Here is a 14,909-nt window from a genome sequence, read left to right as displayed (position 1 = left end):
GCAATTTAGTATCTAATCATAATATAATTAGATTTATTAGATTCATCTCGCAATTTATAAGTAAACTATGCAATTCGTTTTTTATTTCATTTAAATTTAATACTCCATGCATATAAAATTATTTTTTGATGTGATAGTTTTGAAATTTTGAATTTTACAACTAAACAAACAAAGCACGATTCTCAATTTTCGCAGAAAAAAACTACTGTACCCTTCTCCCACCTAGCGCTGCTCTGTTCTGCTCGTCTTCCCTTCCTTTATAAGGCAAGGGCCGCGCCTCCGCTCGCCTCTCCTCCCTTCGCTTCGCATACCACTCTCCTCCTCGTTCCTGCGGTTCGCGGGGGGACCGAAGCCTTCGAGGAAGGAAGGACCCGTGACCCTAGCGCTGTCGGGGTAGCCTCCGGCGATGGCCGCGGCGGCGATCCTGCCGGAGCTGGCGACGCAGGTGCTCATCCCGGTCGCGGCGGCCGTGGGCATCGCGTTCGCGGTGCTGCAGTGGGTGCTCGTCTCCAAGGTGCGGCTCACCCCCGAGCGCCGCGCCGACGGCGGGGCCGCCAAGGCCGGCCCCGCCGACTACCTCATCGAGGAGGAGGAGGGGCTCAACGACCACAACGTCGTCGTCAGGTGCGCCGAGATCCAGAGCGCCATCTCAGAAGGTGAGGCGTCACGTTGCTGGTTCTGTGAGAGCACTGCATATACTTATCCGCCGCTCGGGGTTGGAACTTGGAAGCGCGGGGGTTTTGCTGGATGATTGGATTAACGTCTTACCAATTTTTTCTAGTTGGATTATAGTATGTGGGAAATGATCGGAACCTTTTCTTGTTTTCTTATTGGCTTAGGCGCTGCTCTTCGTAGGGCATTTGATTTCGCTTGCTTCCGGTGTTCAAATACGAATCGCGAGAAAGGAATACGAGAAATCCCTTCTGCTCAAGTACAAATCGTGAGAATTCTAGCTATTCCGTCCGGAACAATATCTCCCAACCCCCACTGTTTGCTGAACCGACTTTGATTTTTGCTTGATTGCTGTGTGATTATTTGAGGGGGTAAACAAGTGTTGAGTGCGGTTTTGGGTTTTGTTTTGTTCGGTTACATGTGCAAGTTCGTTTGACCTCGAAAGGAGGCTTTTAATCGACTAGCTTTGATGGAGGTGGTTAGGAGATTGCTCGCTTTGCACGTGACAAGTAAAGGCGCCGCTCTTTTCACAGTTCTTCTCTCAGGAGTTAATTGTGGATTATTCAAGTAATTTCTCTTTGGCTTGTATGGGTGATTCACTGATTTGTATATTGCGTCAGGGCTCCAGCCTTGTTGGATCTAGGCAAGTCATTAAACTATTTGTAGTTGCTACTTTATGCAGCAGGGATTATACTAAGCATTAGTTTACTGTGCTCTAAGTGTCGTCAGTTAAGCCCTAATCCACTGAACCCAGCTAATTCTAGTCCAACTAGATACTTCTTTCGAGGTATATTTTGGGAATGTGTGAGCTCTTGGTCAATATTGGTGGCAATAATATATTCAAATTGGTCAGAAGCTGTCTGTAGGGTTGGAGATAACAGATAAAGGGATAAGTTCTTGCAGTGGGGTTACTGATAAAAAATATAAGTTCTTGCTGCACGTGGTCCTCACTACTCAATCTTCACTGCAGCTGATATTAACTGTAGTCGGTCCAGACTCCATCTCGTGGGAACCACATTCCACTGCCTTTGGTAATTTCATATGTCACTGCAATCCTTGCATGATGCACATGTGCTGGAAAGTACTGATGCAGACTGTCAAGCTGATGCCGGCATATTATGTAGCTTGGCTTGTAGTGGGTTCCTGTACCATTTCAGAGCTATTTTTTGGTGTTGTCGCGGTAGTGTTTGTCAGGTAGTCTCTTCATAATATAACTAGAAACATGCATTATCTATTTTTCTTAATTAAGGATAAGATGATGTTCCATAATAATCTATGATGATCTATGGGCTAGATATTGTATAGGTCAATTGTGACGTTTCTGTGAAGGTGATTGTTTGTGGTTTATTGTTTACATGATGCCACCATGGGCCAGAAACAAGCCATGCTGATGCTGTTTCTGTTGCTGTTGCAGTAAAACTTACTTGAGAAATTTTGTCTCTATACTACTGGAAATATTTTGGCATTCACTAATCACTGCCTAATCTTCTTAGAGTTCATTTAAGTAGGTTGAGTTAATTTGAACATTTTGTAAAGCTTGGTGGATTAGATTTGGGTGGTTCCCATTGCTGTGCCAATTGGCTGCCTCATGTTGTAATTGCCAGATAGTCTTGATGGATAAGTTTTCATTGGACCTCATGGCTTTTGTTTAAATTTATTCCAGATTATTTTGTCCTTCAGGCTGCTGTCACTGTTTACCATTTGTCTGTAGTTCTGTGTTCCAATTGGTCTGATGTTGACTCGTTTCCTTGTGCTGTTTCTGACCGTGACTACTGACAACATTAGAAGTGGAAAACTATTAGTAGCTATTGCCAGAATCTAATTTCAATTTTTTTTGTCAAGATGGCTAAAAAAAAGTATATCAATTTGAGCATAAAAAAAGGAAAAAAGGACGTACCCAGTGCCGTAGGCTCCGCATTGTGCGGGGTCTGGGGGAGGTTATTAGCGGGAGGTCTTTCCCACACACCGTGCAATGTGTAGAGGCCACCGCTCGAACCTGTGACCTCTCGGTTCACAGGCGGCAAGCACTACCACTTGCACCAGGCCCCCAGGGCACTTGCACCTATTTGAGCATATTTTTGTTAATAAAATAGGGAAATATGGTGTACCTCAATAACTGTGTCTGTATGGCTGAACTGTTTTGAATAACATTATCTTCCTCTAGTGCCCTGTTTTACTGTGCATGTATTGAGTTTTCTCGAGTGAATATATTCATGCATATAGAAGTTGAAGATTTTCCATTCCAAGATTTTTCACTCCATTGTATCGCTGGGATGTGGTGATTGAGTGGCAATCCTCAAGCACAGATTGTGGTGGCAAATCCTCAAACTTTCCTTATTTTAGAGGTGTTTGCCGTTTAATAGCATCACCCTCAAATTTATTGGTACTTTAGAGTTGATATCCTTGTTGTGGCATTCTTTACTCATTTCAAGTTTTTATTTGACATGGATACATTGTTCGCAACTACTAAAATCACGTGTCATCCTGTTTCTTACTTTGTTATGAACAGGAGCAACATCTTTCCTTTTCACTGAGTACAAGTATGTTGGACTGTTCATGGGCATCTTTGCAATCCTTATATTCCTCTTCCTTGGGTCCGTTGAGGGATTCAGCACAAGGAGTCAGCCTTGCCACTACAGCAAGGACAAAACTTGCAAGCCTGCTCTTGCGAATGCCATCTTCAGTACTATAGCCTTTGTGCTTGGTGCAGTCACCTCGCTGGTGTCTGGCTTTCTTGGAATGAAGATCGCAACCTATGCAAATGCCCGGACAACTTTGGAGGCCAGAAAGGGTGTTGGGAAGGCATTTATTACTGCTTTCCGATCTGGTGCTGTTATGGGCTTCCTTCTTGCTGCCAGCGGTCTTTTGGTTCTTTACATTGCTATCAATTTGTTTGGAATCTATTATGGCGATGACTGGGAAGGTCTATTTGAGGCTATTACTGGCTATGGTCTTGGTGGTTCTTCTATGGCTCTTTTTGGCCGTGTTGGTGGTGGTATTTATACTAAGGCTGCTGATGTTGGTGCTGACCTTGTCGGGAAGGTAGAAAGGAACATTCCTGAGGATGATCCAAGAAACCCAGCTGTAAGAATTTTTTTCACTGCAATTGCTTAGTGTGCTTACTTGCTTTTTGTTATAGCATATAGCACTGCATTTTGCTTGCCATGGGAATAGGTTGGCAGGCTGGCAGCTACCTGTGGTATAACTGTGTAAGAATGATATCTTGTTGTACATGCAGGTCATTGCGGACAATGTTGGTGATAATGTCGGAGACATTGCTGGGATGGGATCAGATCTCTTTGGCTCATATGCTGAATCGTCATGTGCTGCTCTTGTTGTGGCCTCTATCTCATCTTTTGGAATCAACCATGAATTTACTCCTATGGTGTACCCTCTTCTCGTCAGCTCTGTGGGTATTGTAGCATGTCTCATAATAACACTGTTTGCAACTGATTTCTTTGAGATAAAGGCTGTGAATGAAATAGAGCCTGCTCTGAAGAAGCAGCTTATAATTTCCACTGTTGTGATGACCATTGGCATTGCACTTATCAGTTGGCTAGGCCTTCCATACACCTTCACCATTTTTAACTTTGGAGTTCAGAAGACAGTGCATAGCTGGTATGCAATTTTATTTAGTATTAACTAAATATTACAATCTCAGTCTGCTTTAAGTTTACCAGACAACTGTTCATTTATTATTAGAGCTACCGAAAAACTCTATATTTCAATCTCATTTTAATTGAAATTTATCAGGCAACTGTTCTTGTGCGTGGCTGTTGGTCTCTGGGCTGGCCTAATCATTGGTTTCGTTACCGAGTACTACACAAGCAACGCCTACAGGTATCTGAGATTCTTTCTTGCCAGTGAATATGGTGGGACCCTTTCTTCTCTGCTTCAATGTACGACATTTTTGTTGTTTCTCATTTCAGCCCTGTACAAGATGTTGCTGATTCCTGCAGAACTGGAGCTGCCACGAATGTCATTTTTGGGCTTGCTTTGGGATACAAATCAGTCATTATCCCTATTTTTGCTATTGCTTTTAGCATCTTCCTCAGCTTCAGCCTTGCTGCTATGTATGGTGTCGCTGTGGCTGCTCTTGGAATGCTGAGCACCATTGCCACAGGTCTTGCTATTGATGCCTATGGCCCAATCAGTGATAATGCTGGAGGAATAGCTGAAATGGCTGGCATGAGCCATAGAATCCGTGAGAGAACCGATGCCCTAGATGCTGCAGGAAACACCACCGCTGCAATTGGAAAGGTGAGTTTTCTTTGTGTTTTCATTTTCCATTTAGTTACAGAGTTGAAATTTTGCACGTGCTTTGGTTTAAGAGCTTGAACAACCCTAGAAAGTGCAGTGTTTTTCTGTTTAGATCATTTTATACTACCTTCAGTGCGATTAGTTTGTCCTAGAAAAAAGATCTCATGGTTTTGTATTCGCAGGGTTTTGCCATTGGCTCTGCAGCCTTGGTGTCCCTTGCACTCTTCGGTGCCTTTGTGAGCCGGGCTGCTATTTCCACTGTTGATGTTCTGACTCCTAAAGTATTCATTGGACTTATTGTTGGTGCTATGCTCCCATACTGGTTCTCAGCAATGACCATGAAGAGTGTAGGCAGTGCTGCACTCAAGATGGTGGAGGAAGTTCGCCGGCAGTTCAACACCATCCCTGGGCTCATGGAGGGCACCACAAAGCCAGATTATGCAACCTGTGTGAAGATCTCCACTGATGCATCCATCAAGGAGATGATCCCCCCGGGGGCTCTTGTTATGCTCACCCCATTGATTGTTGGGATTTTGTTTGGGGTTGAGACCCTCTCCGGAGTCCTTGCTGGTGCTCTCGTCTCTGGTGTTCAGGTTGGTGGGATTTCCTGTCAGGTCTCAAATTTTGGCAAGATTTGCATGGAGTTTTTTTCCTTACTCCATTTCACCTTTTCAGATTGCCATCTCTGCATCCAACACTGGTGGTGCCTGGGACAATGCCAAGAAGTACATTGAGGTAAAATCACACAGAATTCAGCGAACCATTTCTTCTGTTCAGATCTGCATATTACCTTATGTAAAAAAAACTCTTCTTAAAGAAGTGCCTTTACTAAAAGAGTAAAGTCCATCACTGGTCCCTAAACTTGTGTCGTTGTGTCATCCCGGTCCCTAAAATCACAAATCGACTGTTCAGATCCTCAAATTTATCCATCTGTGTCATCTCGGTACATAAACTTGTTCCACCGTGTCATCCCGGTCCCTAAACTAGAAAGCAAACGTTTACGTTCTCAAATTTGTTCAATCATGTCATTCTGGTCCCTAAACTTGATTTTGAGTCTGATAGGGATCAAAACAAGGCGATTTAAAATCTATATATCAAAAAGTAATTCATAACTTTTTCATATGAACTTGAATGAAGATATTTTATATCAAAATGATAGCCCTCGACGTAATCTACAATTTTGTAGTTGAAATATTTTTGAATTAAAACTGTTTAGGGTTTCAAAATATTGTTGTAAATTTATAGATTTTGAAAGTTAAAAGTTAAAATATTGGTGTAAGTTTAAAACAATTTAAAAGTTAAAATTAAATTTTGGACTCTAAACAATATTGTTGTCAACTGCAAAGTTGTAAATCGCGTCGAGAGATACAATTTTGATATAAAGTTTGTCTTCATTCGAGTTCATATGAAAAGTTATAAATTATTTTTTGATATAGAGATTTTAGATTGTCCGGTTTGAACTTAGATGAGACTCAAAACCAAATTTAGGGACTGGGATGACATGACTGGACAAGTTTGAGGATCTAAACAATGTTTTATAGGTTTAGGGACTGGAATGACACAGCCAAATAAGTTTGAGGACCTAAACAATCGATTTATGAGTTTAGGTACTGGGATGACATAGTCGAACAAGTTTAAGGACCGGTGACGCACTTTACTCTTACTAAAAACTTTTTGATCTTTGGTTTGTTTAGGCTGGAGCTTCAGAGCACGCCAGAACTCTTGGTCCGAAAGGCTCTGACCCTCACAAGGCGGCCGTCATTGGTGACACCATTGGAGATCCCCTCAAGGACACCTCTGGCCCCTCCCTCAACATCCTCATCAAGCTCATGGCTGTGGAGTCCCTCGTTTTCGCCCCCTTCTTCGCCACTCATGGTGGCATCCTCTTCAGGTGGCTCTAAACTGGCTGGAGCTGCGCGATGAACGCCATAGTTTTTGCAGCGGGGAGGGCAGCATGTCAGCTAATACAGCATCAATGGCATACGCTTTGCTCGTGTTGATGAACCCCGTGTGTACGTGGTTTCCTTCTCTCTTTTTTTCCCGCGTGGTGTCTTTCTAGTTCCAGGTTCCGACCATGTTTTGATCCCATAAATTTGCCTCTAGCCTTCGAGTAACTGAGTACATCGTCATAAAGTCATCAGCCCCTCCGGGACATTGAAACATCGGAAAACTTCGAGATTCGAAGAGATGTATCGATGATGTTGATTAATCTCAATCAATTTTTTTCTTGACACTGATTAGAATGATCTCTGCATAAAAATGCTGTTTTTTTACTCCTTTCTTAAAACGTCTCAAATGGAAGTTCGTTCTCTGAAACTGTTTAATAAATGTGTAACGTGGGTTTTGTTGTTTAAATGCGTAATGGGCCTTTTTATACATGTAAATATATACACACACCCGCCCGACCCCTCCCATGTGTGATGTGTGACATGGGCTAGCTATTTCAAAGAAAAAAAATCCCTTTAAAGGGATTATTTCAAACTAACTTATTTACAATTTGCCAAAACTCACATCAAAATAGAAAAAATACTTTCAAAACTTGAAATCGTTGTCAAGGATAAAGAGGAGACTGAAGAATGATGCGCCGGCCTGCAATCCTTTTTGAAAATAAACCGGCAAATTTCGTCCAACAAGAAAAATCCAAAAAAAAAACGCCAAAAAACTACAGAGTCAAAGCGACCGCGCGTCGAGCAGGTCCCTTGCCTGCGCATCGCCGCCTCCGCGTCCTCCTGTTAGAATTAGCCAGGATTAAACATTAGAGCCTAATAACCCAAAATCTTAACATAACCTAGTTCATGACAAATCAATCTAATGCGGAATAAATTGGTAAACATTATACCAGCGTTAGCAGTTGCAGCAGCCATTTACGCCTGATCCGTAGAGAAAGTAGGCGTTTTTGTCGGTGTAGAAGATGCAGCAGCGAATCGGCGTCCTTCGGGCGCCAAACGGGAGTGCTTGGCCTTCCAAACCCCTCCAGTGACTTTAGCGATCAGACTAGCGGTGGCTAGGGTTTTAGAATGACGTGAATGGGTGATTAAGGTGCTAACCACGACCTTATATTTATAGGCACTGTGGGGCTGGGGCCAGCCTATGGAAACGGGCCTAATGGGCATGCTGATCACATCCCATTAGGGTTTTATCATTAGGTTTCCTTAATCGCGTTTAGATGGTTTAAACGCTTCCTTAATAGTGAAGATCACAATATCTTAACTGAAATATTTATTTCCAACATTCTCCCACTTGATCGAACGGTTAAGGCTAATGTTCGTATCATACTAATGTTCACCCTTAGTAGTAACAGAAAGTACCGGACCAATGCGTCGTCAGTAGCTTGATGCACTACTGGGACCCCATTACCCACAGTCTCACTGAAACACCTCGGTAGAACGCTTATTCGTTAGTTAGGAGTCATAATGGCCCTAAACCATGACCTAAAGACTATCCACCAAACCCATATTAGTAACGTGCTGCTTAAACACGTTCGGTGGTAAGCCTTTAGTGAGTGGATCCGCTAACATAGCATTAGTTCTTATGTGCTCAATCTTAATGGTTCGATCCTGGCATCTTTCTTTCACAACACGATACTTAAGATCAATGTGTTTGGAAGCACCACTTGACTTGTTGTTACTCGAAAAGAATACTGCAGACTGATTATCGCAGTATAATGTTATAGGTTCCGTAATGCTGTCAATTACCTTGAGACCCCGAATAAAATTCTTAAGCCAAACAGCCTGTCCAGTTGCTTCATAGCATGCCACAAACTCAGCTTGCATCGTCGACGCTGCAACTAAACTTTGCTTAGAGCTTTTCCATGATATAGCTCCACCAGCTAACGTGTAGATATATCCTGATGTAGATTTCCTACTATCCACACATCCAGCAAAGTCAGCATTAGTATAACCCACAACTTCAAGGTTATCTGATCTTCTGTATGTGAGCATGAAGTCTTTAGTGCCTTGGCAGTAACGTAATGCCTTCTTGACACCAACCCAGTGGACCTTTCCGGGATTTTTCTGATATCTTCCAAACATTCCGGTAGCAAATGCCAAGTCAGGACGCGTACGGACTTGTGCATACATCAGGCTTCCGACAGCTGAAGCATAAGGTATGTCATTCATCTCATCTGATTCCAATTGGTTCTTAGGACATTGGGCTTCACTAAACTTATCGCCCTTCGCTAATGGAACAGGTGTGGCTTTACTCTTATCCATATTAAATCTCTTAAGCATTTTCTCAATATATGCTTTTTGAGACAATCCTAGTACTCCTTTGGTCCTATCTCGGTGTATCTCAATGCCCAGAACATAAGAGGCTTCACCAAGATCTTTCATATCAAAATTGGATGAAAGAAATCCCTTTGTTTCATGCAGCATACGCTTATCGCTGCTCGCTAATAGGATATCATCCACATAAAGCACTAGAATTATAAATTTACCACCCTTTATCTTAGTGTAGATACAATTATCCACATCATTCTCCTTAAATCCGAATTTCTTAATCACTTGATCGAATTTAAGGTTCCACTGTCTTGACGCTTGCTTAAGCCCGTAAATGGATTTCTTAAGTCTGCATCACAAACGTTCCTTGCCCTTCACAACAAAACCTTCCGGTTGTGCCATGAAGATGGTCTCATCCAAGTCACCAACGCAGTTTTGACATCCATCTGATGTAGCTCTAAGTCATAATGAGCCACTAGCGCCATAACGATTCTGAATGAATCTTTCTTAGACACAGGGGAGAAGGTTTCATTATAATCAACCCATTCCTTTTGTGTAAAACCTTTGGCTACAAGCCTTGCTTTGAATCGTTCGACATTCCCTTTAGAATCACATTTAGTCTTGTAGACCCATTTACAGCCTACTGGTTTGACTCCATTAGGAATATCTACCAGATCCCAAACATCATTGGAACTCATGGACCTAAGCTCTTCTTCCATGGCCTCAACCCATTTGGCAGAGTTTTCACATGATACTGCCTCTCTAAATGAGTTAGGATTATCAGCTTTCCCAATATCATACATGTCTTCACTTAAGTATGTCTCATAATCAGGGAAAACGGTCTGTTTCCTAGCCCGCTGTGATCTTCTTAATGGTTCAACAGGCTGAGGTGCTGGTTGAGGTGCAGTCTGAGGCACCTCGACAGGGTTCTCAACTTCAGCATTAGGCGTCATTTGCTCAGCTTGTTGTTCGCTCGCAGGCTCAGGAGCTACTTCAACAGGCGGAGCAGCGCTAGTACTCTGAACAGGAGGCGTAATCTGAACAGATGGTATACTCTGAACGGAAGGAACGAACAGCGGCACTAACTGAGGTGTTACTGTTTCTTGAATCACCGGGATGGGAAGCTCAGCCCGTATTTCTTCAAGATTAATTTCCCTCCTCGGAAAGCTCCCACTGATTCCTGCATCCTCTAGGAATACAGCCTGCCTGGTCTCAACGAACTTAGTGAAACGATCAGGACAGTAGAATCGGTATCCCTTAGACTTATCAGGGTATCCGATGAAATAGCGGCTCACCGTCTTATCATCTAATTTCTTTTGCTGTGGATTAAATAACTTAGCTTCGGCTGGACAGCCCCACACACGCAAATAATTAAGCGATGGTTTCTTCCCAAACCACAACTCATAAGGTGTTTTTGGCACGGATTTGGAAGGAACACGATTAAGTATGTGTGCAGCTGTTTTTAATGCTTCCATCGACAGCTCCACAGACAAAGTAGAATAACTAAGCATGCTACGTACTATGTCCATTAGTGTACGGTTACGACGCTCAGCAACCCCGTTTTGCTGTGGTTCGCCTGGCATACTGTACTGGGCCTTTATACCATTCTCTTCAAGATACTTAGCGAATGGTCCAGGTACTTGGCCAAATGGAGCATGTCTCCCATAATATTCACCACCTCGATCCGATCTCACTAATTTAATAGAGACATTATGCTGATTTTCCACTTCAGCCTTGAATATTTTGAATTTATCTAATGACTCGGATCGATCACGAATGGGGTAAATATAACCATAACGAGAGAAGTCATCTGTGAAAGTAATGAACGAGTCAAAACCATCAACAGACTTTACTAGGAACGGGCCACAAATATCAGTATGAATTATTTCTAATAGGCCCGAACTCCGAGTAGCTCCTTTCTTAATTGTCTTAGTGAATTTCCCCTTAATACAATCAACGCATTGTTGATCTAAGTCTGAGAGATCTAATGAATGGAGTATCTCTTCTCTTATGAGACGCTCAATTCTCCCCCTCGAAATGTGGCCCAAACGACAATGCCACAATTTCGAAGAAGTCTCATCATCACGCTTATGCTTATGCGATACATCATCCACATTCATTGCAGAATAAACATTATCAAGAGAGAGCAAATAAAGATCGCCTTGCAAATGACCAAGGCCCACACTTAAATTATGAAATTTAATGTTGCACATAGAGTTGCCAAACTCACAAATATGTCCCGACTTATCTAAACGCGAAACAGAAATAAGGTTTCTCTTCAAACTGGGAACATAAAGAACATCATGCAAACTAAGGTTGAAGCCGCCTAGTAACTCCAGATTAAAGCTCCCAATGCCTTCAACCTTCACTTCATTGCCATCAGCCACTCTTAGACTTCGCTCCCCCTCTCTTATAGTTCGGATCGAACTGAATACCTGCAGTGAATTGGAAATGTGCACAGTGGCACCTGAGTCAATCCACCAAGTATTAGGAGAAAATTTCACTAAGAATGATTCATCAATAAAAGATACATAATCAGTAATTGTACCTTAGTTCTTAAGCCACTCCTTAAATCCATGGCAATCCTTCTGCTCATGTTTAGGTGACTTGCAGAACTTGCACAGCCTCTCATTAGAGGTCTTCTTATGTGACACGGCCTTGCTCTTATGGCCCTTAAACTTTCTCTTATGCTGCCTGCTGCTGCCAGACTCAGCCTGATGCTTAGGAGTGTTGCTCATGCTAACACGCCCAAAGCGCTCGCTGACCATGTTGACAGCATCTTTCATCCTCTCAGCTTTTTGCCTTTCTTCTTCCTCAACACAGTAGCTAATGAGCTCAGCCATGCTCCAAGTCGCCTTCTGAGTGTTGTAGCTTATTTTGAAGGCACTGTACTGTACTGGCAGAGAAGTCATGATGAAGTGCACCAGAAAACCATCAGAGATAGCCATATCCAGTGTCTTCAGCTTATTTGCCATGTCACACATGTTCATAATGTGCTCCCTGATTCCACTTTGCCCATCATACTGTGAAGTCAGCATCTTCATGATCAGGGTGCTAGCATAAGTCTTGGAAGAATTCTTAAAGTTCTCCTCCACCTTGGCAAGGTATGCTTTGGCGCTCAGATCATTACCATCCTGGTCCTTATCAGGAATAGCACCACAGATGGCCGGAGTGATCATGTTCTTAATGATCATGTTGGCCATCCTATCTGATCTCTCCCACTTCTCAATGGCAGTACGATCACCATTGGGATCAGCGGGCTCTGCTGGCTTGTCTTGACGTAAGGCGAGATCATACTCGCACACAGCAATGGCCACCTGAACATCTTTATACCAGCTGGGGTAGTTGGTGCCATTTAGGGGCTCAATGGACTTCAGGTAGCCCGTCACAGTGTTCACTGAAAATCATGAGAACAATAACTTAATTAAACTCACAATTAAGATGCGCATAAGAAGTATGAAATTAACCCTACGATGGTCTGATTAAAATCATACATAAATTTCAATTTGCATCACCGATGGGGAAAACAAACGAAATTTATCATTAAAACTCATAATTAAATCAACGATGGTCAGAATTAATTACAAGTGCTCTAAATAAACTTTCCGATAGTTCCATTTAAATAGAGTGCATCTTAATTGCTTATGGTGGATGAACATAATTTTCAGTGAATAAATGCAATTAAAACATAATTAAAAGGCATTTACATAACTCATGGAAAATTAAATAACATAATGCTGGTAATAATAAGTGCAACAGAAATAATTAAAGCCTTTAACATAACAACAATTAAAATTAAGCTTAAATCATAAGAAACAGTAATAGAAAAGGCTTTAAACATTAAAGTGGGCTAAAAGACATAAATCTGAACCAAAAACAAAAACGGCCCAAAAATTCCCCTCTTTGCGCGGCCCGTTAAGCTGCTGCGCGGCCCAGTCCAGCCCATCCCGCGAAACCCTAATGTGGAGCAATCTAGATCGTTCATTTCGATCGGATGGCTGATAACTGATCTAGCATCATATATAAAGGAACCGGCTGTCGGAGGGTGCCCTGGATCCCCTCACTCTCCCTTCCTTGCTTCATGCGACAGCACCCGCCGGCCGCCTCATGGCCTCAAGATCCAGCGCCGCCGCCCTTCATGCAGCGAGCCGGATGGCCGCTCTGGCCCGGCCGCCGCCTTGCGCGCGCAGGCCCGCGACCCTCATGCGTTGCGCCGTGCCGTGAGGGTCACCAGCGCCGCAGTGGGCCACCAGTGCGCAGCTCATGCGCAGGCGGGGCTGGGCGCCGCTGCTTGAAGCGCGGGCCCGGCAGCGCACCCACCCCGGCCGTGAGCGCCGACCGCCGCCTTGATTTGCGCGCGCCCTGCAGCATGCGCGGGCGGTCGGGGCGTTGGCACCGCCAGCTGCCGCGTGCGCTGCGCGCGGGCCGGGCGCCGGTAGCTGCCACTCCCAAGTGCCACGCGGTTGGGTCCAGAGGACCCGCCTCGGCTCCTTCTGATGCGCAGTGGAGTGTGGGCCTGGTGGGCGCCATGGGTTGCGTCGCCACCCTAGCCCCTCCGCCTCCTGATGCGCGGGTCACAAGGAAGTCTTGGCTGCCATGGCGCCCCGTGGGCCTTCTCGCCGGCGTGCCGTGCGACTAGTCGCGCGACATGCCTTCGAGGGGCTCCACTGGGTGCCTCATTCAGTCCGCCGTGTAGCTCATGGTGTGCAAACCAACTGATGGCCGCCGCCAAGGTAAGATTTCTCACCTCGGGTTAGGGTTAGGGTTAGGAAAAAATTGTGCCTTTTGCTTAATTTGTCATGATTTGCCCAATCCTCTCCTTCTTAATGCTTACTGGTGAATCTTATTTCATGGATCTGACTTTAATTTTGCGGAATTTAACTTGAACAGAGACCTAATTTGGGGAACAGATTAAGTAGCAGTAAACCCTAACCTTAATTGCATAGCTAATCATCAATTTGTCTCGATTTAACCATGAATTAGCATAAACATTAATGATTTGCATCTAATCCGAGACACTTAGTATTAATAGATCAAGATTAATCTTAAACTTGATCTAAACCGAATTAGATTAGATCTAATCTCGTGATCAGAAACTTAATTAACCATGATTTAGATCTAATCACGCATGATTAACACATAAAAGCCATTCTGCAGGATCTAATTGCATCTAAACCGTGAATCAAAATTAACTGCGCAATAAGATCTAATCTGCACGGCATCTTTTGCATCTTAAACCGACGAAAAACAGAGGCATAAACATGGCTTAAAGTTGACCGTGCATGACTAGGTTAAGATGGCTCATGATAACGATTGTTAGAATTAGCCAGGCTTAAACATTAGAGGCTAATAACCCAAGATCTTAACATAACCTAGTTCATGACAAATCAATCTAATGCGGAATAAATTGGTAAACATTATACCAGCGTTAGCAGTTGCAGCAGCCATTTACGCCTGATCCGTAGAGAAAGTAGGCATTTTTGTCGGTGTAGAAGATGCAGCAGCGAATCGGCGTCCTTCGGGCGCCAAACGGGAGTGCTTGGCCTTCCAAACCCCTTCAGTGCCTTTAGCGATCAGACTAGCGGTGGCTAGGGTTTTAGAATGACGTGAATGGGTGATTAAGGTGCTAACCACGACCTTATATTTATAGGCACTGTGGGGCTGGGGGCAGCCTCTGGAAACGGGCCTAATGGGCCTGCTGATCACAGCCCATTAGGATTTTATCATTAGGTTTTCTTAATCGCGTTTAGATGGTTTAAA

At 43.6% G+C, this 14,909-nt stretch overlaps 2 protein-coding genes across 3 annotated transcripts; one reads left to right on the top strand and one right to left on the bottom strand.

Moving 5' to 3' along the window:
• The first annotated feature begins 235 nt into the window (after nucleotides 1-235).
• LOC120654873 (pyrophosphate-energized vacuolar membrane proton pump) lies at nucleotides 236-7,169 on the top strand. 2 transcript variants are annotated; one of them, XM_039932558.1, is made up of 9 exons: nucleotides 298-656; nucleotides 840-940; nucleotides 3,182-3,756; nucleotides 3,911-4,290; nucleotides 4,426-4,512; nucleotides 4,602-4,932; nucleotides 5,115-5,525; nucleotides 5,608-5,667; nucleotides 6,627-7,169. In XM_039932558.1, the coding sequence occupies exons 3-9, from the start codon at nucleotides 3,229-3,231 to the stop codon at nucleotides 6,831-6,833; spliced, it is 2,004 nt and encodes a 667-aa protein (XP_039788492.1). In that variant the 5' UTR covers nucleotides 298-656; nucleotides 840-940; nucleotides 3,182-3,228; the 3' UTR covers nucleotides 6,834-7,169. The 2 variants fall into 2 exon arrangements, with proteins under 2 accessions (XP_039788491.1, XP_039788492.1); XM_039932557.1 differs by lacking the exon at nucleotides 840-940 and having other exon boundaries at nucleotides 236-656.
• A 4,529-nt stretch (nucleotides 7,170-11,698) lies between these two features.
• On the bottom strand, nucleotides 11,699-14,906 carry LOC120653243. The gene is made up of 3 exons (XM_039931021.1): nucleotides 14,573-14,906; nucleotides 11,952-12,546; nucleotides 11,699-11,849 (listed from the first exon to the last, which is right to left on the bottom strand). Exons 1-3 carry the CDS (start codon nucleotides 14,595-14,597, stop codon nucleotides 11,699-11,701), a joined length of 771 nt encoding a protein of 256 aa, XP_039786955.1. The 5' UTR covers nucleotides 14,598-14,906.
• Between the last annotated feature and the right edge of the window lie 3 nt (nucleotides 14,907-14,909).

Source organism: Panicum virgatum, chromosome 1N (assembly GCF_016808335.1).
Source record: "Panicum virgatum strain AP13 chromosome 1N, P.virgatum_v5, whole genome shotgun sequence".
Taxonomy (NCBI): Eukaryota; Viridiplantae; Streptophyta; class Magnoliopsida; order Poales; family Poaceae; genus Panicum; species Panicum virgatum.
This window is presented reverse-complemented; position numbering and strand designations above follow the sequence as displayed.

Excerpts from the sequence above, each read along its gene's own strand:
- LOC120654873 (XM_039932557.1), top strand. The coding sequence starts at position 407 with ATGGCCGCGGCGGCGATCCTGCCGGAGCTGGCGACGCAGGTGCTCATC. Across the intron at positions 4,513-4,601 it reads TACACAAGCAACGCCTACAG|CCCTGTACAAGATGTTGCTG; the intron begins GTATCTGAGATT and ends TTCTCATTTCAG. Across the intron at positions 5,668-6,626 it reads ATGCCAAGAAGTACATTGAG|GCTGGAGCTTCAGAGCACGC; the intron begins GTAAAATCACAC and ends TGGTTTGTTTAG.
- LOC120653243 (XM_039931021.1), bottom strand. The coding sequence starts at position 14,597 with ATGGCTGCTGCAACTGCTAACGCTG. Across the intron at positions 12,547-14,572 it reads TGCTGCAACTGCTAACGCTG|TGAACACTGTGACGGGCTAC; the intron begins GTATAATGTTTA and ends CATGATTTTCAG. Across the intron at positions 11,850-11,951 it reads TGTGTTGAGGAAGAAGAAAG|CAGCAGGCAGCATAAGAGAA; the intron begins GCAAAAAGCTGA and ends TGAGTCTGGCAG.